The sequence below is a fragment of the Schistocerca piceifrons genome, chromosome 11 (assembly GCF_021461385.2).
Source record: "Schistocerca piceifrons isolate TAMUIC-IGC-003096 chromosome 11, iqSchPice1.1, whole genome shotgun sequence".
In the NCBI taxonomy this organism is placed as follows: Eukaryota; Metazoa; Arthropoda; class Insecta; order Orthoptera; family Acrididae; genus Schistocerca; species Schistocerca piceifrons.
This window is the reverse complement of record NC_060148.1, coordinates 47,984,465-48,007,983: the sequence shown is the minus strand read 5'-3', so window position 1 is coordinate 48,007,983 and position 23,519 is coordinate 47,984,465. Positions and strand designations below refer to the sequence as shown.

Here is a 23,519-nt window from a genome sequence, read left to right as displayed (position 1 = left end):
AGAAATGCTCTTTTCGCCAATGCTAGTATGCATTTTTTGTCCTTTTTTGCTCCGTCTGTCATGGGTTATTTTTCTGCCTAGGTAACAGAATTCCTTAATTTCATCTACTTCGTGACCGCCAATTTTGATGTTACGTTCGTCGCTCTTCTCATTTCTGCTACTTTCGTCTTTCTTCAATTTACTCTTAGTCCATATTCTGCGCTCATTAGACCATTCCACTCAGGAAATCCTGTAAGTCTCGATCACTTTCACTGAAGACAGAAAGGTCATCAGCAAATGTTATTTTTTATATCCTTTCACCTTTAATTTTAATTTCACTCTTTAATCTTTCTGTTATTTCCATCACTGCTTTTACGAAGAATAGATTGAGCAATAGGGGCGAAAGAGTACATCCCTGTCTTCCACTCTCATTGTTCCCTGTTGATCCTTGTACATGTCGTATACTACCCGCTCTTCACTATAGCTTACCCTTATTTTACTCAGAATTTCGGACATCTTACACCATTTGACCTCGTCGAACGCTTTTTCCAGGTCAACAACTCCAATGAAAGTGTCTTGACTTTTTCTTCCTTGCTTCCATTATCAACCGCAACGTCAGAATTGCCTCTCTAGTGGTTTACCTTTCCTAAAGCCAAGGTGACAGTCATCTAATGGATCCTCCATTTTAATTTTGTTTCTTCTGAATATTATTCTTGTCAGAAATTTGGATTATCAGATGTTAAGATGATTGTGCGATAATTCTCGCACTTGTCGGGTCTTGTAATCTTCAGAATTATGTTGATGATGCTTCTTCAAAAGTCAGATGGAACGTCCTCAAACTCATACATTCTACACACCAACGTGAATAATCGTTTACTTTCGACTTCCCCAATGATTTTAAAAATTTCTATGGAGTGTTATCTATCCCCTTTTGCTTTATTTGATCTTAAGTCTTCCAAAACTCTTTAAATTCCGGTAGTAATACTGGATCCCGTATCTCTTCTATACTGATTCCTGTTTCTTCTTTTTTAGGTTAGAGGGTCTTTTTTAGGTTAGAGGGTCTCAGGAAACCACACAGAAAAGGAGTTTGTCGAAAAAGGGGCAGGTACAACACAGTAAGGCAATTGTGGCAACAGTTGGTATTGTAGTTGTAAATTGTCGTAGCTGTTTTGGGAAAGAACCAGAAAGCCCTAATAGAAAGCGTTGAAGCTGAAATAGTACGGAAATCTGGCTAAAGCCGAAAATAAGTTCAGCCGAAAACTTTTCAATCGACCATTCAAAAAGGATAGATTAAACACAGTTGGTAGTGTTTATCGCTGTCAGAAGTAGTTTGCCTTGTAGCGAAATTGAAGTAGATAGTTCCTGCGAAATAGTATGGGTAGAGGTTGTACTTGACAATCGGACTAAACTATTAATAGGATCGTTTTACCTACCCCCGACTCAGAAGATATAGTTGCTGAACAGTTCAAAGAAAACTTGAGTCTCATTTACAATAAGTACCCCACTCATAAAATTATACTCGGTGGTAACTTTAATCTAGCCTCGATATGCTGGAAAAATTATACGATTAAAGCCTGCTGCAGGCATAAAACGTCATCCGAAATTTTACTGAATGCTTTCACAGATAATTATTTTGAACAATTAGTTAATGAGCCCACTCGAAGAGTGAATTGTTTCGAAAGCATACTTGACCTGTTAGCAACAAATCCTGCACAAATAGTATCATGTCGAAACAGGGATTAGCGACCACAAGGTAGTTGCTGCTAGGCTGAATACCGTAACACCTACAACCATCAAAGAGAAACGCAAAGTATACCTATTTAAAAAAGCTGATAAAAAAGCTCTTAACGTCTTTTGAAGAGGCAGTCTCCAGTCCTTCCCATCTGATCATGTAAGCGTAGAAAAGATGTGGAATGATATCAAACATAGTATCGACGGTAACTGAGAGATATATAACACATAAATTAATAAGTGATAGTACTGATCCCCCATGGTACACAAAACGGGTCAGATCGCTGTTGCAGAGGCAACGAAAAAAGCGTACCAAATTTAAAAGAACGCAAAATCCCCAAGACTGGTAAAGTTTTACAGAAGTTCGAAATATAGCGCGTACTTCAATGCGAGATGCTTTTAATAACTTCCACAACGGAACTCTGTCTCTGAATCTGGCAGAAAACCCGAAAGATTTTAGTCATACATAAAGCACACCAGTGGAAAGACGCAACCAGTACCTTCACTGCGCTATAAAAACGGTGTATACACTGATGACTGTGCCACTAAAGCAGAGTTTCCGAAACTCCTTCACCAAAGAGGACGAAGTAAATATTCCTGAATTCCAATCAAGAACAACTGCCGAGATGACAGACATAGAAGTAGATATCCTCGGTGTAACGAAGCAGCTTAACTCAGTTAAAAAAGGCAAGGCCTCCAGGCCAGATCGTATACCAGTCAGGTTCCTTTCAGAGTAAGCTGATACAATAGCCCCATATTTAGCTCATAGAAAGATCCGCACCTAAAGACTGGAAAATTGGTCAAGTAGCACCAATACCCAAAAAGGGAAATAGGAGTAATCAGCTCAATACAGGCCCTTATCACTAACGTCGTTTTGAAGTTGGATTTCGGAACATATACTGTATTAGAACATTACGAATTACCTCGAAGAAAACGATTTATTGACACACAGTCAGCACGGCTTCAGAAAATATCGTTCTTGTGAAACACAACTGGATTCGTGATTTCCTGTCAGAAAGGTCAGTTAGTAGTAACAGACGGAAAGTAATAGAGTAAAACAGAAGTAATATCTGGTGTTCCCCAAGTAAGTATTACAGGCCCTCTACTGTTCCTGATCTATATTAATGAGATAGGAGGCAATCTGAGTAGCCGCCTTAGTGTGTTTGCAGATGATGCTGTCATTTCCCGGCTTGTAAAGTCGTCAGATGGACAAAACGAACTGCAAAATTAAGTAGATATGATATCTGTGTGGTGCGAAAAGTGGCAGTTGACCCTGAATAAAGAAAAGTGTGGAGCTATTCACACGAGTAATAAAAGAAATCGGCTTAATTTCGATTACGCGATAAGTCACACAAATCTGAAGGCTGTAAATTCAACTAAATACTTAGGGATTACAATTGCAAAGAAGCTAAATTGGAACAATCACATAGATAATATTGTGGGTAGAGCAAACCAAAGACGGCGATTCATTGGCAGAACACTTAGAAGGTGCGACAGGTCTACTACAGAGACTGCTTACACCACGCTTGTCCGCCCTATTCTGGAATATTGCTGTGCGGTGTGGGATCAGCATCAGGTGGGACTGACGGATGACAGGGAAAAAGTACAAAGAAGGGCAGCTCGTTTTGTATTATCACGAAATAGGGGAGATAGTACCGCAGACATGATACATGAATTGGAGTGACAATCATTAAAACAAAGGCGTTCTTCGTTGGGACGGGATATTCTCCTGAAATTTCAATCAACAGTTCCCTCCGTCGATTGCGGAAACATTCTGTTGTCACCCACCTACATAGGGAGAAACGATCATCAGTATAAGGTAAGAGAAAACAGGGCTCGCACAGAAGAATTTAAGTGCTCATTTTTCTCGCGCACCGTTCGAGAATGGGACGGTAGAGAGGCAGCTTGAAGGTGGTTGACTGAACCCTCTGCCCGGCACGTTATTGTGAATAGCAGAGTAATCACGTAGATGTAGATCTACCTCTTCCGAGCTCAGTAATTTTACTGTCCAAGTATCAGAACCCGTCAGCTACTTCTAGTGACTCATTTCCTAATTTAATTACACCTTTACATTTCACAGTTCAGACTGATTTGTTCACTTAATAACCTAAGGACAGGTAACTTTGTTTTCTACGATTTAATATCGTTGAGATATAAGACCATTTGAAAGAAAAGAAAATGAATTAACTTAACGGTACTCCGTGTTTGACAGAACATGACAGGAAAATCGTACTGCAAACACTTTCTTGGTGTTTATTTAATCACAATCCGGCTCTCAGTTTGTAGGTCAGCGTCACGTCGACACTTGACCATGAGTTAAGGAGCTGAAAGCCAGTTTGACATTAAGTGAATAACAGCTGCCGAACATCAGGAAGGTGTTCCCTTTATGATTTTAAAGCAAAGTTATGTCCGAATGAGGAACTAAGACTCGAGATTTATAAATATTCGGTGAAAAGTTGTCGTAGCCTCACTCATATACGAATGTCACTAGCAGTAAGAATAAACTTACGCTAACAAACTCTGGGCTCTTGTCCTGGCGCTCCAGTGGGAACAGAGCGGCGGCCGCGTCATCTTCTGCCAGTGGCGTCGTGGGAGGGGCATGGAGGAGTGTGCGACCGCCACACCGCTCTCCAGCGCACTGTCGACTTTCAGAACCTGGAGCCGGTCTTTCGGACGCAATCAGCTCGTGAAATGACATCACGAGGCTGAGGGCACCCCATTCCAGTCCTCCGAGGTAAAATACTTCGCAGTACTTGGAACCGAACACAGACCCCTTCTATACCAGGTCTACAAACTGAGCATTGATCTGCTTTGGTCTTTGTAGAAAGAAACTAACCTGTTGATAACTTTTCTGAGTGAAATTAAAAACAAAGTGGGCAATCACTTCTTGATTTCCAACACGATGCTCACTATTAGCCACAATAGGCGTACTCAAAAATTTTGCAAGCCTCATACAATTTGCAAAACGTGACATAAACCCACCAGACAAAATGTTATTCACCACCTTAACTGAGCACACGTGTCGCTTTGGAGTGCTACAGATGTTGCAGGACTGGTACCATGCAGTCACGTGACCCCCGCCACTGACGTCAGCCACAACACTGAGGTGGTAATCGTGGTGTGCAGGTCGCTTGTGACAGATCAGTAGATTAAGACGGGTCGACGTGTAGATCTTACGGAATGGCAGAAGTGATCTATCACTTTTGAACAAGCACATGAACAGACCATGAATGAAGTTACCCAAGGTACTGGATTCAACGCTCACTGTGCATGTGTCTGGAGGGAACGATGTGCCAGTCATAGCGACAAAAGTCAGCGTAACAATACTGTTCTTAAAGAGACTCTAACCGCCGGGACTGAGAACGACTGTCACTCTGAGTGAATGTTGAGTCGTTTCACACCTTACACCAACTGCTGCTGTCAGTGAATGTGAGACATGTGATGTGTCATCTTACTACACACGTTCTATTCACAGTGATTAAGTTTGCAAATTAAAATAATGGTTAAGAGTAGGAAGCAGAGGAACCCTACACTATATGATCAAAAGTATTCGGACGCCTGGCTGAAAATGGCATACAAGTTTCCTGGCGCCCTCCACCAGTAATGCTGGAATTCAATATGGTGTTGCCCCAACCTTAGCCTTGATGACGGCTTCCACTCTCGCAGGTATGCGATCAATCAGGTACTGGATGGTTTCTTTGGGAATGGCAGCCCATTCTTCACCGAGTGCTGCACTGAGGAGAGGTATCGATATCGGTCGGTGAGGCTTGGCACATCCCATAGATGTTCCATAGGATTCAGGTCAGGACTCTGTGCAGGCCAGTCCATTACGGGGATGTTATTGTCGTTTAAGCACTCCGCCACAGGCAGTGCATTATGAACAGAAGCTCGATCGTGTTGAAAGATGCAGTAGCCATCACCGAATTGCTTTTCAACAGTGGGAAGCGAGAAGGTGCTTAAAACATCAATGTAGGCCTGTGTCGTGATAGTACCACGCCAAACAGCAAGCGGTCCATGAAAAACACGACCACACCATAACACCAACGCCTCCGAAATTTACTGTTCGCACTACACACGCTGGCAGATGACGTTCACCGGGCATTCACCATCCCACACACTGCCATCGGATCGCCACATTGTGTACCGTGGTTTGTCTCCCTCACTGTTCAACTGCTCAATGTTTACGCTCCTTACACCAAGAGAGGCGTCGTTTGGCATTTACTGGTACGATGTGTGGCTTATGAGCAGTCTCTCGACCATGAAATCCTCCTGTCAAACTGACATAGTACTTGCAGTGGATCCTGATGCAGTTCGGAATTCCTGTGTGATGGTCTGGATAGGTGTCTGCCTATTACACATTACGATCCTCTTCAACTGTCAGCAGTCTCTGTCAGTCAGAAGAAGAGGTCGGCCTGTACGCTTTCGTGCTGTACGTGCCCCTTCACATTCCCACTTCACTATCAAATTGTAAACAGTGGTCCTAGAGATGTAAAGGAGTGTGGAAATCTCGCGTACAGACATATGACACAAGTGATACCCAACGACCTGACCACGTTCCAAATCCCTGAGTTCGGCAGAGCGCTCCATTCTTCTCTCTCACGCTGTCTAATTACTACTGAGTTTGCTGATATGGGGTACCTGGCAGTAGGTGGCAGCATAATGCACCTAACATGAAAAACGTTTGTTTTTCGGGGTGTCCGGATACATTTGATCACATAGTGTATGTAGATGGATGTAAACCTTTATTAAAGAGAGGTTAGCGAAAACTACATCATGATCCAAACCTGGAATCAAGAGGGATTAGAATTTTGTTTCTAACTGCCTAATTTCCAGAATATGACAGCTACAAGAAATCATTGAAGCTCGAGAGGAAGACAGTGCCCACAAAAATTCCAATTCATCGTGGCAGTAGTTTGGCTTGTCGTGTCAGGAGAAAAAATACTGTGTAGTTTGCAGAGACAGATACCCCCTGAGGTGCTAACAGGTGAAACAATCACAGGCAGTGTAGAACTGAAAGGAAAATTAGTCCCTCCCACGTTGTCAGCGTTGGGAGGTATAAAAAATTATTTAATAGATGGTCAGGAGAGTGTTTCAGTGGGGCCATCGAATTGAGCCATTATAGTATGAAAAGCATTATTTGTCCTACAGTGGACTGTCTGACGTCACTGCAGCCAAAAAATGTGAGCAGAGAGGATGGCAACCAGTGAGAACGCGCCAGGTGTTGGAAGAAACTGGACAGGCGAATAATTGGTGCTTCACCTCTATGGCATGACAAGCTTTTCTTGGTCATTCCCAGTTAACAAACTGCCATGAAATACAGTTTCATAGCAAGTGAGTCTGTTTGACATTGATGAAGTATATTTTGTTTTGTGACAATCTACACAGACTTAAAAGATGATACATAATGAGCAAAGCTAACGCAGTGCAATACACCATCACCCCAACTCTAAATGGTAAGTGGGACGATGTAGGGTGCCAAGCTGTCGACTGGTTGAATGTTGTGACTATATCATCGTGCGTGGCCTCTTGATCATGATGACAGGCTTAAATCAGTTTGTGTCATGTTATTACTTGCCAGCAGATCCAAAATCATGTCGACTTTGTGGACTTAAGTCAGATTCGGTGGACCACTCAGTACAGAAGTATTGTTACAGGGTAGAACTGTAAACTCATCTACACACATATGACTACCACTGTGTCTGATGAGAGAAGCAATCCGTGAGTGCTGGTGGTAAGTAGGAGGGTGGGGAAGGAGGAAGGATAGCATGGAAGCGGTGGGGGAGGGTGCTGTGTTGCTTGTGGGAATACGCAGGAATATGATGGGGACATGACAAAAAACAAGCTGTCAGTCCGCATGACAAACTGTGACCAGGAGGCAGCTGGACACCCAGTTGCTGATTACGCTGCCCACTACATTGGACCTCAGTTCAGTGACTGCTTCACAGCCTGGGCCATCTGGATCCTGACTAACAGCACCAGCTTTTTCTGAATTGAGCAGGTGGGAACTCTCCTGCAATTATCTTACCTTCCCATAAGCCCCCTAGCTGAGACCTTGCTATTCCTTTCGCTCCACACTCCTATCCCATTCCTGCTTCCACTCCAGTTCTACACAGCCTTCTATTTCATCAATGCCTTCGCTACTCTTTTTCCTCACATCTCCCTTTGCCATTCCTGCTCAACTGGTAACTTTAAGGGAAGTTGAGCTCCATATGACTAAGCTGAAGAAACTCCAGAGGTCATTATCAAGTTGTCACAAGGTGTTATCTTGATATCTCCTAGATGACCAATGTTTCGTCCCGTCTACTGACTAACTAATATTAGTCTCGGAAAATAGAGGTAGTAAAGGTAACTTAGAGAACAAATATGAGAACTGGAGAAGAGGATTACATGTACGACTATGGGTTGGTTCTTTCAGTGGCGTACGTACCCTTGTACAGAGCAAGAGCGAATGCAGTCGGCAGCGACGCTGCGGATGAGGCCCCTGGTGAGCTCCCTGGAGCTGTCCTCCGTGAGGTGGCGAACCTCAGCGAGGGCGCGGCCGCACTCCTCGTCCTCCGCGGCCGGCGGCTCGTGGCCTCTGCGCGGCACCAGCCGTGTGGCGGCCGGCACCGCGACGGACGGCGCCTCCAGGTTCTCGCACGTTTCGAACAGATAATAATTTCCTGCGAAACGATTTCCAGTACCCATTAGGCTGGCACACTGACTGATCAGACAGGTTCTTCTTGATTACTACTGTCTAGACGGTCACTAGCAGCCATTGAAATTGCAACACAAAAAAATCGACTCCACCGAGACCGAACGTCGCCAGGTTGAACTGGTCGCTCTCATATATCTCCGGCACCTTGTGTTATCGTACACAGTAAATGGCTGGCAAGTTTGACAAAAATCATTAAATTTCTGACATCTTAAGACCTGTGAATGATCTGCAGACCTCTCACCTTCGAGATCTCCATCATTCTGTCTTCAGCAAAATATTAAGTTCCTGGCAGACGAAAATCGTGTGCCGGACGGAGACTCGAACTCGGGACCTTTGAATTCGCGGGCAAGTCCTCGATTGGTAGAGCACTTGCCCACGAAAGCCAAAGGTCCCGAGTTCGAGTCCCAGTCGGGCACACCGATTTTATCTGCAAGGAAGTTTCAGGTCCAGAGTTCGAATCTCAGTCAGGCACACAGTTTTAATCTGCCAGGAAGTTTCATATCAGAGCACGCTTGACTGCAGAGTGAAAATCTCATTCTATGTTTCCCATGCTGTCCCAACGTACATCGATACAGAGAGTGTTGGGCTGTTACCTCCAGCACGTTCTGCAGACCTCTCACCCATTGAAAGCACCTTGTCACGTGTTGCTAAGAAACGGGCACGTCAAAACTCACCAGCCATTGAGCTCTGGTACAGAGTTGAAGAGGGCTAGAATGTAACTATACCTGTCATCTAAGCTTTAGTTCGACTCAACGTCCAGTCAGATCACAGCCAGTGTTGATGGCACAACTGGAGGCTCTGTGTGCTACAGCTTGTATAGCCATCAGTCAGCTAACAACGTAATCATAGTATCTGCCCGTATTCAGAAAACACACAGAAAGTACAATTTAGTTATTTTCTGTACCTTCTGCTGTTACGAATCTAGTAGCCAAATGTGGGCTTCTACATCCATAATTTAGCGACGACTTTGATGTACAGCAAACCAGCTGCTTGGAATTTCCTGAAGGAATGATACTGCGAGCCGGACTGGGACTCTAACTCGGGAACTTTACTTTTTGCTCTCCGGACTGAGCCACCCAAGCACGACTCACGACCCCTCCTCACAGCTTTACCTCCGCCAGTACTTCATAGAAGTTTTCCTGTGAAACGTACTGGATTAGCACTCCTCCTTCATCCAGTTTTCCGATTTTGCACATTTTCTGCAGTTTTTGAGGTGTGACATGAATTACACGTCTTTTTTAAACAAAAATCTTGTTCAATACCGCAGCATTTTCAAGAACAATCTCAAATTTCATCATTCGTTAAAACACTTCAGCGTCGATTCTAATGATACGTTCAGTACCATACCTTTTATCTCCGACACATAACGCTTCTGCTTAGTGAAGCATTATACACTTAAGCGCCAAAGAAACTGGTATAGGTATGCGCAGATATGCAGAGATATGTAAACAGGCAGAATACGGCGCTGTGGTCGGCAAGGCCTATATAAACAAAAAATGTTTCGCGCAGTTGTTAGATCGGTTATTGCTGCTACAGTGTCAGTTAATCAAGACGAGTTTGAATGTGCCGTTACAGTTGGTGCGCGAGCAATGGGACACAGCATCTCCGAGATACCGATGAAGTGGGGATTTTTCCGTACGACCATTTCACGAGTGTACCGTGAATATCTGGAATCTGGTAAAAGTCAAATCTCCGACACCGCTGCGAACGGAAAAAGATCCTGGAAGAACGGGACCAACGACGACTTAAGAGAATAGTTCAACGTGACAGAAGCCCCACCCTTCTGCAAATTGCTGCAGATTTCAATTCTGGGCCATCAACAAGTGTCAGTGTGCGTATCATTCAACGAAACGTCATCGATATGGGCATTCGGAGCAGAGTGCTTATTCGTGTGCCCTCGTGACTGCACAATACAAATCTTGACGCCTCGGCTGGTCCTGTCAAAACCTACACTGGACTGTTGACGTCTGGAAACATGTTGCCTGGTCGGACGAGCCTCATTTCAAATTGTATCGACCGCATGGACATTTGAGGGTGTGGAGACAACCTCATGAATCCACGGACCTTTGCTTGTCAGTAGGGGACTGTTCAAGGTATTGGAGAATCTGTAACGTGGGGCGTGTGCAATTGGAGTGATTTGTGACCCCTGATACGTCTAGATACGACTCTGGCAGGTGACATGTACATAAGCATCCTGTCAGATCACACGCACCCATTCGTGTCCATTGTGCATTCTGACGGCCTTGGGCAATTCCAGCAGGACAATGCGACACCCCACACGTCCATAATTTTACAGAGTGGCTCCAGGAACACTTCTGAGTTAAAAGACTCCCGTTAGCCACCAGACTCCGCAGACATGAACATTATTGAGCATATCTGGGATGCCCTGCAACGTGCTGTTCAGAAGAGATCTTCACGCCGTAGTACTCTTTCGGATTTATGGACAGCCCTGCAGGATTCATGGTGTAAGTTCCCTTCAGCACTACTTCAGACATTAGCCGACTCCATACGACGTCATGTTGCGGCACTTCTGTGTGCTCGCGTGGGCCCTACACGATATTAGGTGGGTGTACCAGTTTCTTTGGCTCTTCAGTGTAAAAGAAATGAAATGTTGTGGTTGGCATTGTTGTGCATAGGGAACTGTTGGCGGTGTATTATATGTTCATTTTCGTAACATCTTTTTGTAATCTACATTGTTGTACGTGTGGCTAGCTATCATTTTGGGAGAGAGAACCTATATCCATGTTGAAACAGTAACGAAAGAACTGATCAGTGAAATTCCTAGAAGTAGCGCTGCAAAGCGATGAGCAATGGAGCGAGCTCGTACGGACGGTAACAGGTAAGGCGAATGGTCGACTTCGGTTACAGGGAAGTGCAGCTCATCTGCAAAGGAGGCCGCGTATAGAAGAATTGTGCGGTCCATTCTTGAGTACTGGTCGCGTGTGTGGTACGCCCGCCAAGTCGAACTGTAGGAAGATGTCGAGGCAAATCAGAGGAATGCTCCTGGACTTGTTACCGGTAGGTTCGATAGACACGCGAGTGTTACTAAGATACTTGGTGACGTCAAATGGGAATTCACGGAGGGAAGACGATGTTCTGTTCGCGAAAACCTGCTGATAAAATTCACAAGTGGAATGGAACTGACTAGTAGTCGCGGGCTGAACCCTCCTGCATTCACCATGCGGTGACCTAGCCAGTATCTATGTAGATGTAGATGGAATGCTTGTTACAGGCTACATTCCCTTGTACTACACACGAAGGGTTCCTCAATGCTTTGCGTATTGTACACGGGAAGAATGAAATACGTAGGTGGCTCTAGTTTAATCTCTGATTCCAAACTTTTTCACTGGATCGTCACCCTATACAGGCTATCGAGTAATAGCTGAGACTAGTTTGGCCTTAACAGCGTTCCCCTGATGCTCTTATGCGACTCAGAGAAGCCTGTGTCCATTCGAATTGCTCTCTTCGTTGTTGTTGTTGTGTTCTTCAGTCCGAAGACTGGTTCGATGCAGCTCTCCATGCTACTCTATCCTGTGCAAACCTCTTCATGTCCGAGTAACTACCGCAACCTACATCCCTCTGCATCTGCTTACTGTATTCATCTGTTGGTCTCCCTCTACAGTTTTTACACCACACGATACATGATCCACTCATCTAATCTTGAGCATTCTTCTGTAGCACCCCATTTCAAAAGCTTCTATTCCTTTCTTGTCTAAACTATTTACCAGCCATTTTTCACTTGCATACATGGCTACACTCTATACAAATACTTTCAGAAAGGACTTCCTGACATTTAAGTCTATACTCGATGTTAACAAATTTCTCTTCTTCAGAAACGCTTTTCTTGCCATAGCCAGGCTGCATTTCATATCCTCCCTACTTCGACCATCATACTTTGCTTCCCAAACAGCAAAACTAATTTCTAGTTTCGTATACAAGTGCCTCATTTCCTAATATAATTCCCTCAGCACCATCTGATTTAATTCGACTACATTCCATTATCGTCGTGCGGTAGCGTTCTCGCTTCCCACGCCCGGGTTCCCGGGTTCGATTCCCGGCAGGGTCAGGGATTTTCTCTGCCTCGTGATGACTGGGTGTTGTGTGATGTCCTTAGGTTAGTTAGGTTTAAGTAGTTCTAGGTTCTAGGGGACTGATGACCATAGATGTTAAGTCCCATAGTGCTCAGAGCCATTTGAACCATTATCGTCGTTTTCCTTTTGTTGATGTTCATCTTAAAACCTCCTTTGCTCTCTTCGCCTACCTTCGGAATCCTCACTTAATCCTTTTTCGTATGCATCCCATACATTTCAACAGTAAGCAGGGCTGGGTTGCACGACCGTTTTGTAAGGAAGCTCCCTTATAGACTAATTAGTTACGTTGTAATGAGTAACGGAGCAGTATACGGACTTCACAGTTCGGCCCTCGGCGCATGGATATGGTGAATCACTTCTTTGTAATCTCCTCCTAGCATTTTCTCCAATGCAGTTTTAAAATTGGTAATTAGGTGATTGTATTCACGCAACATTCTCTTTTTTCCACGCCTCGCATGTATCCCTACAGGCTGCTTCATTGGTCCCATTCCCCACTATGTCTGTCTGTAGGGACTGATGGTGATGGTTAAGTGGAGGACGCAAAGAGGCAATTACGGTAAATTTCACCTTGAATCGTAAGAGTAGGTGAAAACCTGGCATTTTTACCTCCGTACCCGTAGCAAATGATGTCGTCTCAAAGCATGCATTGCATTTCCCAATTATATTTTAACAACACATTGATTCATTACATTCCGTCAAAAATGCAGTTTTTAGGGGTTCCTCCGGCTTTCCTAGGAATTTGAGAGCTCGTCTCCAGAGCAAATCAGACCAACCATTTCTTCCTACGATTTCAACGCGTTACGATGTTTACATTTTTGATGTATCCTCCCTAAGATGACCAATCGATGATTAACGTAGTCAGTTAAATGATTCATAATTAAATGCAGCTCACTAAATGCTTCCCACATTTTACATGTAAAAGTACATAGTCTCTCTGTTTCTTATTTGCATTCAAATAACGCCGTCGCTCAGAGTGTTCAAGCGTCTCGAAAGCTGCAAGACACCTCTGACACTCAGTGTCTAAAATGCAGCGTGTCAGTGACTGGTCTGTCTCTGCAGCTGTTACGGCCGCATGACGTTCTGCATGTAAGGTACGGCGGCTCTGAGACTGCTTTGAGGCTTGATGAATTCGAGAAACTTTCGCAGACAGAGCTATCTTAGAAAATACTCTAAATCACACTCACGTTTACGAAGCGTAGCATGAAATAACCGATAATCAGTGCGCATCTGGCAGCACGCGAACCTAATATACTCCAAAACTCTGCTTACAAAAACAGGACCTTAATGTTCTCGTACCTGAGGTTATGTTAATGATAAAAAGGTAGGGCCCAGTGTTGTGGACGGACCTTGGGCTAGAGGCCATTTGCATACCCAGCAGAAGGATCCTCTCAGTGCCACTATCCTACAGTACAGGATCAAAGTACGAATAGTACACACTTCATCTTGCTTAGGCAAATGGAGCAAATCGGTTGGTTCTTTTTGCATTTGACGTGGTCTATAATGTGTTAGGGCAACGGCCTTGCCGCAGTGGATACACCAGTTCCCGTCACATCACCGATGTTAAGCACCGTCCGGCGTGGCCGGCACTTGGATGGGTGACCATCCGGGCCGCCATGCGCTGTTGCCATTTGTCGGGGTGCACTCGGCCTCGTGATGCCAATTGAGGAGCTACTCGACTGAATATTAGCGGTTCCGGTCAAAGAAAACCATCGTAACGACCGGGAGAGCGGTGTGCTGACCACACGCCCCTCGTATCCGCATCCTCAGTGAGGATGACACGGCGGTCGGATGGTAGCGATGGGGCACTTGTGGCCTGCTGACGGAGTGCTTATAATGTGTTTGATGAAACGGATGGAGGCACCGTTAGTTTATATGCGGTTCCTTGGAAAACCATACAAAAAAGGCTTTTTACTATATTTTCGACTGCACCGGCTGACCAGAACCCAGCCGAGGATTCCAAGACAGCGATTCACAGCAAATATCCCAAAGATCCCGGTCTCGAACAAACTTGAAAATTGTTTTCATAACTTTTTACATTCCAAGATACAGAGAGGTTAAAAGATATCCTACTTGTACGCGCAAAATACGCACCTTTAATCCGGTTTGAGACGAAATCATGATACATAAAGTGACGTAACAAGAAGAAATATGCTGTAAGGTGTCTCCGTTATCATCTGGGTACTTCATGTTGTAAAACTAAAATCCATTTGCTCCTAAAAATCAGGTCTGAAGGCGAAACTCAGTTTTGTGTTATTTCAGTTTCACATACTCTATGTGGACAAAAGTATCCGGACACCTGGTTGAAAATGACTCACAGGTTCGTCGCGCCCTCCATCGGTAATGCTGGAATTCAATATGGTATCGGCCCACCCTTAGCCTTGATGTAGCTTCCAGTCTCGCAGGCATAAGTTTAATCAGGGGCCTTTGGGAATGGCAGCCCATTCATCACGGAGTGGTGCGCTGAGGAGAGGTATTGATGTCAGTTGGTGAGGACTGCCACGAAGTCGGCGTTCCAAAACATCCCAAAGGTGTTCTATAGGATTCACGTCAGGACTCTGTGCAGACCAGTCTATTACAGAGATGCCATTCTCGTGTAATCACTCCGCCACAGGCAGTGCATTATGAACAATGCTCGATCGTGTTAAAAGATGCAATCGCCATTCCCGAATTACATTTCAACAGTGGGAAGCAAGAAGGTGCTTAAAACATCAATGTAGTCCTGTGTTGTGACAGTGCCACCGAAAACAACAAGGGGTGCAAGCTCCCTCCATGAAAAACACGACCACACCACAACACCACCGCCTCCGAATTTTACTACCGGCACTACACACGCTGGCAGGTGACATTCACCGGGCATTCGCCATTCCCACACTCTGCCATCGGATCGCCATATTGTGTACTGTCATTCGTCACTAAACACAACGTTTTTCCGCTGTTTAGTCGTCCAGTGTTTACGCTCCTTACACCAATCCAAGGATCGTTTGACATTTACCGGCATCATGAGTGGCTTATGAGCAGCCTCTCGACCATGAAATCCTCTCGCCTAACTCTCGTATTACTTGCAGTGGATCCTGATGCAGTTTGGAATCCCTGTGTAAGGGTCTGGATAGATGTATGCCTATTATACGTTACGAGCCTCTTCAACTGTCAGCGGTCTCTGTCAGCCAACAGACGAGTACGGCCTGTACGATTTTGTGCTGTACGTATCCCTTCACTTTTCCACTTCACTATCACATCGGAAACAGTAGACCTAGGGACGTTAAGAGTGTGGAAATCTCGCGTACAGATTCATGACACAAGTGACCCCAATCACCTGACCACGTTCGAAGTCCGTGAGTCCCCCATAGGGCCCCATTCTGCTCTCTCACGATGTCTGATGACTACTGAGGTCGCTGATATGGAGTACCTGGTGGTAGATGGCAGCACAATGCACCTAATATAAAAAATGTATGGTTTCCGGGTGTCTCGATACGTTTGATCACATAGTGTAAGTGAAGTATCTATATTTTATTGGCCAATAACTTTCTTTTCATATAAGTTACATGCCCTGTTGCAGCAGGGAAAGGAAAGAAAACAACTGAGAAATGTTCGTATCGGACAGAAAAAATGCGAATATGTCCCTGTTTAATTGAAAGACCCTTGACTGAATACTGAGTGCTATCTGCCCCACTCTACATTCCTCAGCACCTCTAAAGATTTTGCTGAGAGAGAAGAAGAGAGTGGCAGTGGCGAAGAGACAGAAAAGTAATAAATACTGAAGGATGGTAGAAAGTGGTTGTGCTATAGAAAATGCAAACGGGACGGTGGCAGTGTGGGGGGAACAGAGAAGCTCAGTGCCAGTGGAGCATAGTTGAGAGTGACAGAACAGTTCTTTGAAACGAGTGAAGGAGACAGTCCCAGGGTGATAAGGTGTGGCCAGGGGGGGAGGGGGGAGTGGAGGAGAGCCAGCGATATTAAGAGACAGAGTGAATGATGTGTATGACAATGACAAAGAAGAAGAGACACATGCAGTGGGGAGGAAGAAATAGTATATTAGCAATAAGAAAGAGCAAGAGGGAGACAGAGACAGTGACAGAAGGGTGTAGTAGTAGGACAGAATGAAGGGGAGTGTGGCTGTGAGACATTAGAGAATGACAGAGATACACAAAGTTATAATAGCGATGATGGGCTGAATGGGTGGGTGAGGAAGGACATCTGGAAGTGGATGAGTATTAGCCGGTCACAGGGGTGGACTACTGGATGTGAGCGAGTTACAGGTAGTGGAACTTGTTGAAGAACGAATATGTTCGCATGCCTATATTTTTGAGTAAAATTTTACAGGTGCAGAAGAAAGTGGCTGCTAACCCACTTTTGATTGAGAGCCTTTTAAGGAAATGATTTTTTTGTGGTCCGGTAGGAGCGATTTTTCCACTGCTATGTTTCTTATAGCTTTCCCAGCGTAATAGCCGGCCGGTGTGGCCGAGCGGCTCTAGGCGTTTGAGTCTGGAACCGCGCAACCTCTACGGTCGCGGGTTCGAATCCTGCCTCGGGCATGGATGTGTGTGATGTCCTTAGGTTAGTTAGGTTTAAGTATTTCTACGTCTAGGGGACTGATGACCTCAGATGTTAAGTCCCATAGTGCTCAGAGCCATTTGAACCGGTGTAACAGTTTTAACCACGGTTCTCGGGCTTACCTTAGCATTTTATCATTGCATCTCCACAATATTACGCCGTAAAAATCGTATGGCCTCACCAGGTGGTGTAGCAGTTATTTTTAAAACTGCAGAAACCGCACGCACGAGCAGACCTCGGTTTTGCACTGTAACGGTTTAATCTATAAACACTTGTAGTCGTCGACATCTGCTGGGGTGTCGTCTACGGGATAGTCACGTATACCATGTTTAAAAATGTGCATAATACTTATAAAGATAATACAACTACGCAGCTTAAAAAAGATGGAAAGGATGTTCTACAAATAGATAATATTGAAAACATTTTAGAAACTAAAAAAAAGATAGTGTTAGAGAAACAAAGAAACATTTGGTGCTGAACAGTTATGCAATTTAACAGGATTTTTTTTTTCTTCCCTGAGTTTACCACGTTTTCCTTCGAAGTCCAAGATATCTCCATACCAGATTTTATCCAAATTGGTTCAGCGATTTAGTCATGACAATGTAACACACAGATTTACTTTCACATTTGTAATATATGTATGGGTTTTACGTTCCCTGTACTGTACCAGTTAACCGTTGTCCACCACCGCCTTGGCATACGACTGAGCACATGTGATCATTCCGATATGTTTACAAGTTGTAACACCCAGGTATTTCTACGAGATGAGTGATTCCTATGTGTGAAGTGCACGATTTTATACTTCTGAACGTTTAATGCAAGTTGCCATTCTTTGTGCCAGTTTGAAGTCGTATCGATTTTCAACATATGGTTAGACGTTTGTGCCGGTTCTTTCGGGTAGCACTTCATTATAGATAACTGCGTCATGTGAGGTTATTATCAATATTTTCCACTGCGTAATCAACACTCAGTACGAACATAAATTTCACAAAGTACACTATAACACAAAGAAGAAACAACGCACCACGAAGAAATTATCCGAATCGGTAGATGTGGTGGACAGATATAAATAAACTAGTGATGACAAGTGAAGAAAAAAAATTAATAGTTTTTTCCAGAGAAAGAGCTTCACAAACTGAGCAAGTCAGTAACGTGCTGTACACCTCTGGTCCTCATGCCGGCAGATATTCGGCTTAGCATTGACTGACGGAGTTGTTGGATGACCTGCTGAGGGACATCGTGCGAAATTCTGCTCAGCTGGCAAATTAGATCGCCAAAGGCTCGAGACGGTGGGAGGGCTCTTTCCACAATGCTCCTTACGTTCTTTATTGGGGAGAGATCCGGCAACATTGCTGCCCAAGGTGGAGTTTGGCAAGCAGGAATACGAGCAGCAGAAATCCTCGCCGTCTGCGGGAGAGCATTATCTTCCTGAAATATAAGCCCAGGATGGTCTGCCATGAAAGGCGACAAAAGTGGGCGTAGAAAATCGTCGACGTACTACTGTGCAGTAAAGGCGGTGCAGATGCCTACCAAAGAGTTCCTGCTACGAAGAGAAAAGAAACGTCACCCCAGACCACTCCTGGGTGCCGCGCCACGCGGCGGGCGACATTCTGGTTGGTGTCCCGCCATTGCGCGGGACGTCTGTAGACACGTCTTTGGTCTGAGAGCTCAGTGACTGGAGTAGAATCGTCTTCACTGATGAATTCTGCTTCGAACTGAGCCCCGATGGCCAGTGGAGAGGTGTCTGGAGGCGCCCCAGACAGTGGTAAGATAAGCCAAACAGCTGCTTGCATAAGGCCAGAGGTTGATCAACGTTTTACAGACTTGCTCAACTTGTGAAGTTATTTTTTTTTCAATAAATCATCCGATTTTTCTTAAACTACAATTACATGTTTGTCGGTCCATCTACATCACATCTACCGATTTCCGTCCCATTCACATAATTCTTGGTGCGTCGTATTTATTTTGTAGTGTAGTTCGCTATGATTACCTCTGCATCTGTCGAATTCGTCTCAGTCCTAGCTGCGTTATTGCAGCCTGAATGAAACCCCATCACGGTACTCTTTTTGATATATTTTGGTTTGATGACTACTCAAATATATTTTAAGATAAGTAAATACGCTACCTGATATCCTGGGTCATAGCCTTTGAGTTGACACATATATAAAGATTTAGTCTGTTCATGCACGTCCCACATATTTCAGATTCTTTGCTGGTTGACGTAAAGAAATTCACTGCATAAACAGTATGATCTTTAGGGAACATTACCACGAGCCTTACTGTACAAACTATATGTTGATTACCCATCAGAAAATATTAATAGTCTTCTGACTGGTTTGATACAGCCCGCCACGAATTCCTCTGCTGTGCTAACTTCTTGATCTCAGAGGAGCACTTGCAACCTATGTCCTCAGTTATTTGCTGTCTTCCTATAGAGTTTTTGCCTTCTACAGTTCCTCTAGTACAATGGACGTCATTCCCTCATGTCTTAACACATGTCCTATCATCCTGTCCCTTCTCCTTACCACTTTTTTACCACATATTCCATTCCGATTCAGCACAGAAGTTCCTCATTCCTCACCTTATCTGTCCACCTAATTTTCAACATTCCTCTGTAGCACCACTTCTCAAATGCTTCAATTCTCTTATGTTCCTGTTTTCCCACAGTCCATGTTTCACTACCATACAGTGCTATACTGCAGACGTACATTCTCAGAAATTTTTTCCTCAAATTAAGGTCGATATTTGATATTGGTAGACTTCTATTGGCCAGGAATTCCCATTTTGCCATTACTAGTCTGCTTTTGATGTCCTCCTTGCTCCGTCCGTCACTCGTTATTTTACTGCCTAGGTAGCAGAATTCCTTAACTTCGTCTACTTCGTGACCAAGAATCCTGATGTTAAGTTTCTCTCCTCATTTCTACTACTTCTCATTACCTCTGTCTTTCTTCGATTTACTCTCAGTCCATACTCTGTACTCATCAAACTGTTCATTCCATTCCGTAGAGCATGTAATTCTTCTTGACTTTCACTCAGGATAGCAATGTCATCAGCGAGTAGTATCATTGATATCCTTTCACCTTGAATTTTAATTCCACTCCTGAACCTTATTTCCATCATTGGTTCCTCGATGTTCAGATTGAACACTAGGGGTGCAAGACTACATCCTTGTCTTACACCCTTTTTGGTAAGAGCGCTTCGTTTTTGGTCGTCCACTCTTATTATTCCCTTTTGGCTGGTTCACGTATTGTATATGACCCATGTCTCCCTGTAGCTTACCCCTATTTCTCTCAGAATTTTGAACATCTTGCACAATTTTACATTGTCGAACGCTTTCTCCAGGTCGACAAATCCTGTGAACGTGTCTTGATTTTTCTTTAGTCTGCGTCCATTATTAACGGCAATGTCATAGTTGCCTCTCTCGTGCCTTTACCTTTTCTAAAGCAAAACTGATCGTCATCTAGCACATCCTCAATTTTCTTTTCCATTCTTCTGTATATTATCCTTGTCAGCAAGTTGGATCCATGAGCTGCTAAGCTGATTGTGCGATATTCTCGCTCTTGTCAACTCTTGACGTTTTCGGAATTGTGTGGATGACATTCTACACACCAACGTAAATAGTCGTTTTGTTGCCACTTCCCTCATCGTTTTTAATAATTCTGATGAGATGTTATCCAGCCCTTCTGCCTTATTTGATCTTAAGTCCTCCAAAGCTCCTTTAAATTCCGACTCTAATACTGGGTCCCCTACCTCTTCTAAATCGACTCCTGTTTCTTCTTCTATCACATCAGACAAATCTTCCCCCTCACAGAGACTTTCATTGTATTCTCTCCGCCTATCCGCTCTCTCCTCTGCATTTAACAGTGGAATTCCCGTTGCACTCTTAATGTTATCACCCTTGCTTTTAATGTCACCGAAGGTTCTTTTGACTTTCAGGTATGCTGCGTCAGTCCTGCCAACAATCATTTCTTTTTTGATTCTTTCACATTTTTCATGCACCCCTTTCGTCTTAGCTTCCCTGCACTTCCTATTTATTTCGTTCCTCAGCGACTTGTATTTCTGTATTCCCTAGTTTCCCAAAACATTTTTGTATTTCCTCCTTTCATCGATCAATTGAAATATTTTTTCTGTTACCCTCCGTTTCTTCGCAGTTACCTTCTTTGTACCTGTATTTTCCTTCCCAGCTTTTGTTGTCGCCCTTTTTAGGGACGTCCATTCCTCTTCAACTGTACTGCCTACTGAGCTCTTCCTCATTGCTGTATCTATATATTTTCTACCCAACATGGAAGTTTGACGCTAGTTCCGCCACAGTTCGCTGCCCAGCCTACGATGTCCGACACCGGTAATGAGGGGTGGCTGCCCAACCTCTGGGTGTGGTTTCACTCTGGTTTCACCACGTATGAAGCCAGGCTGACAACACGCATTAAATATTGATAGACGTTTCGAGAAAGTATGCACTAAATACAGGACAGTGTTAAACAGATAATTTTAATACCCACTGTCGTAATGGATTCAGATGGCACGGAGCAGGAGTATTTCGACTGGCTGTCTATACACGATAATATGGTGTCTATCAGAATTGCAGCGTTATCCGAAATATCTCGTACTAGTGCAATATCTAACGCGAGCACAGAGTGTGTTGTCCAAATCGAAAACGTAGCTATTGTTCACTGATTTCATTGGCAATTTGGAGAATTCGAGCTGGCTAGGCAGATGTATGCACGCGCCGATGGGAAACTTTTCAGAACGATAGAGATGAGATACCGGTACGTCAGTGAGCGAGAGGTCTGTTCAAGGCTTCATGAGAGACGCTGGACTGCACCTGTGGCACCCGAACTGCCGCACGCAGGAGCCCTAAGACTTGGCTCGTCTGTACACTGGCGGCCAGCGGGGGTGGGTGCCGCCAACTCCAGAGCTTCAGTCCGGCCTGCTCTGCAGACTTGCAGCCTTTGCCGTCGACTTCCCGCCTGCCTTCCAACGTGCTCTCACCTCCCGGAATGACACCCTCTTTGCATCCCCCACCATGGGCTGTCTGCCCACATTCATACAGGAAAACAAAAATCCTCACATTATAATGGACATACGACGGGTGTTCAGTAAGTAACGCAACACTTTTTCTCTGCCAACAGTTATGTTTTATTCAGGTTACCAAGACACCATACTATTCCCCAGTTCTCTGGCTCCTAAACTCTATTTTTGAACATAACGTCGGTTCAGTGCGACACCCTTACGCCGCCTCATTGGGAGGGCCTCATGGCACCACTCTACTGGGTGATGACGGAGCCAGCCTCCTGCTGCATCGATAATTTCCCCGTCATCCACGCACTGCTTCCTGTAGTGGTTATCCTTCATTGGGACAAACAGATGGCAATCGGAATGTGTGAGTTCCGTGATGTAGTATGCACGAGGAAGAACAGTCCCATGATGGTCTGTGAGCTCATTTCGGGTGTGTAGAATTGTCTAAGGCCTTACACAATCATGGATAACAACGGCGGCGTGTTTGTTGCTGTCAGAAGTAGTTCAACTTGCCGCCAAACTGAAGTAGATACTACCTGTGAGCTAGTGTGGGCGGAGGTCATTGTTGGCAACCGGTATACAATCATAATTGGATCCTTTAATCGACCTCCCAATTCAGATGATTCAGTTGTTGAAAGGTTCAAAGAAAACTTGAGTTTGATTTCAAACACCAACCCGACTAATACGATTATAGTTGGTGGTGACTTTAATTTAGCCTCGATATGTTGGCGAAAATACATGTTCAATTCCGGAGGTACGCATAAAACATCATCCGAAATTGTGCTAAACGCATTCCCTGAAAACTATTTCGAGCAGTTGGTTCGTGAGCCCACACGAATAGTAAACGGCTGTGGAAACACACTTGATCTCTTAGCAGCAAATAATCCTGAGTTAATAACGAGCATCATAACGGATACACGGATTACTGAACACAGGGTTGTCGTAGCGAGACAGAATATTGTAACACCCAAATCTTCCAAATATAAACGAAAAATATACCTATTCAAAAAAGCAGATAAAAATTCATTTGACACCTTCCTCACAGGCAATATCCACTCATTCCAAATTAATAATATCCGTGTAGACCAGATGTAGCTTGAATTCAAAGAAATAGTATCGGCAGCAACTGAGAGAGTTGTACCAAGTAAATTAACAAACGACGGAGCTGATCCTCCTTGGTACACAAAACAGGTGAGGAGACTGTTGCAGAAACAACGAAACAAACATGCAAAATTTAAACAGACGCAAAATCACCAAGATTGGCGATCTTTTACAAAAGCTCGAAATTTAGCGCGGACTTCAATGCGAGATACTTGCAATAGTTTCCACAACGAAACCTTGTCTCGAAATCTGGCAGAAAATCCAAAGAGATTCTGGTCGTATGTGAATTATATTGCCGGCCGGTGTGGCCGTGCGGTTCTAGGCGCGTCAGTCTGGAAGCGTGAGACCGCTAC

The 23,519-nt window shown here is 44.3% G+C and overlaps 1 protein-coding gene across 1 annotated transcript in view; it reads right to left on the bottom strand.

Annotated features, from left to right (window-relative positions):
* LOC124719657 overlaps positions 1–23,519 on the bottom strand; it is a 103,452-nt gene that overhangs the window by 66,174 nt on the left and 13,759 nt on the right. Inside the window, exon 2 of the mRNA XM_047244869.1 lies at positions 8,138–8,285. Within this exon, the coding sequence (XP_047100825.1) occupies positions 8,138–8,285 (148 nt within the window). The remainder of the gene's footprint in view (positions 1–8,137; positions 8,286–23,519) is intronic.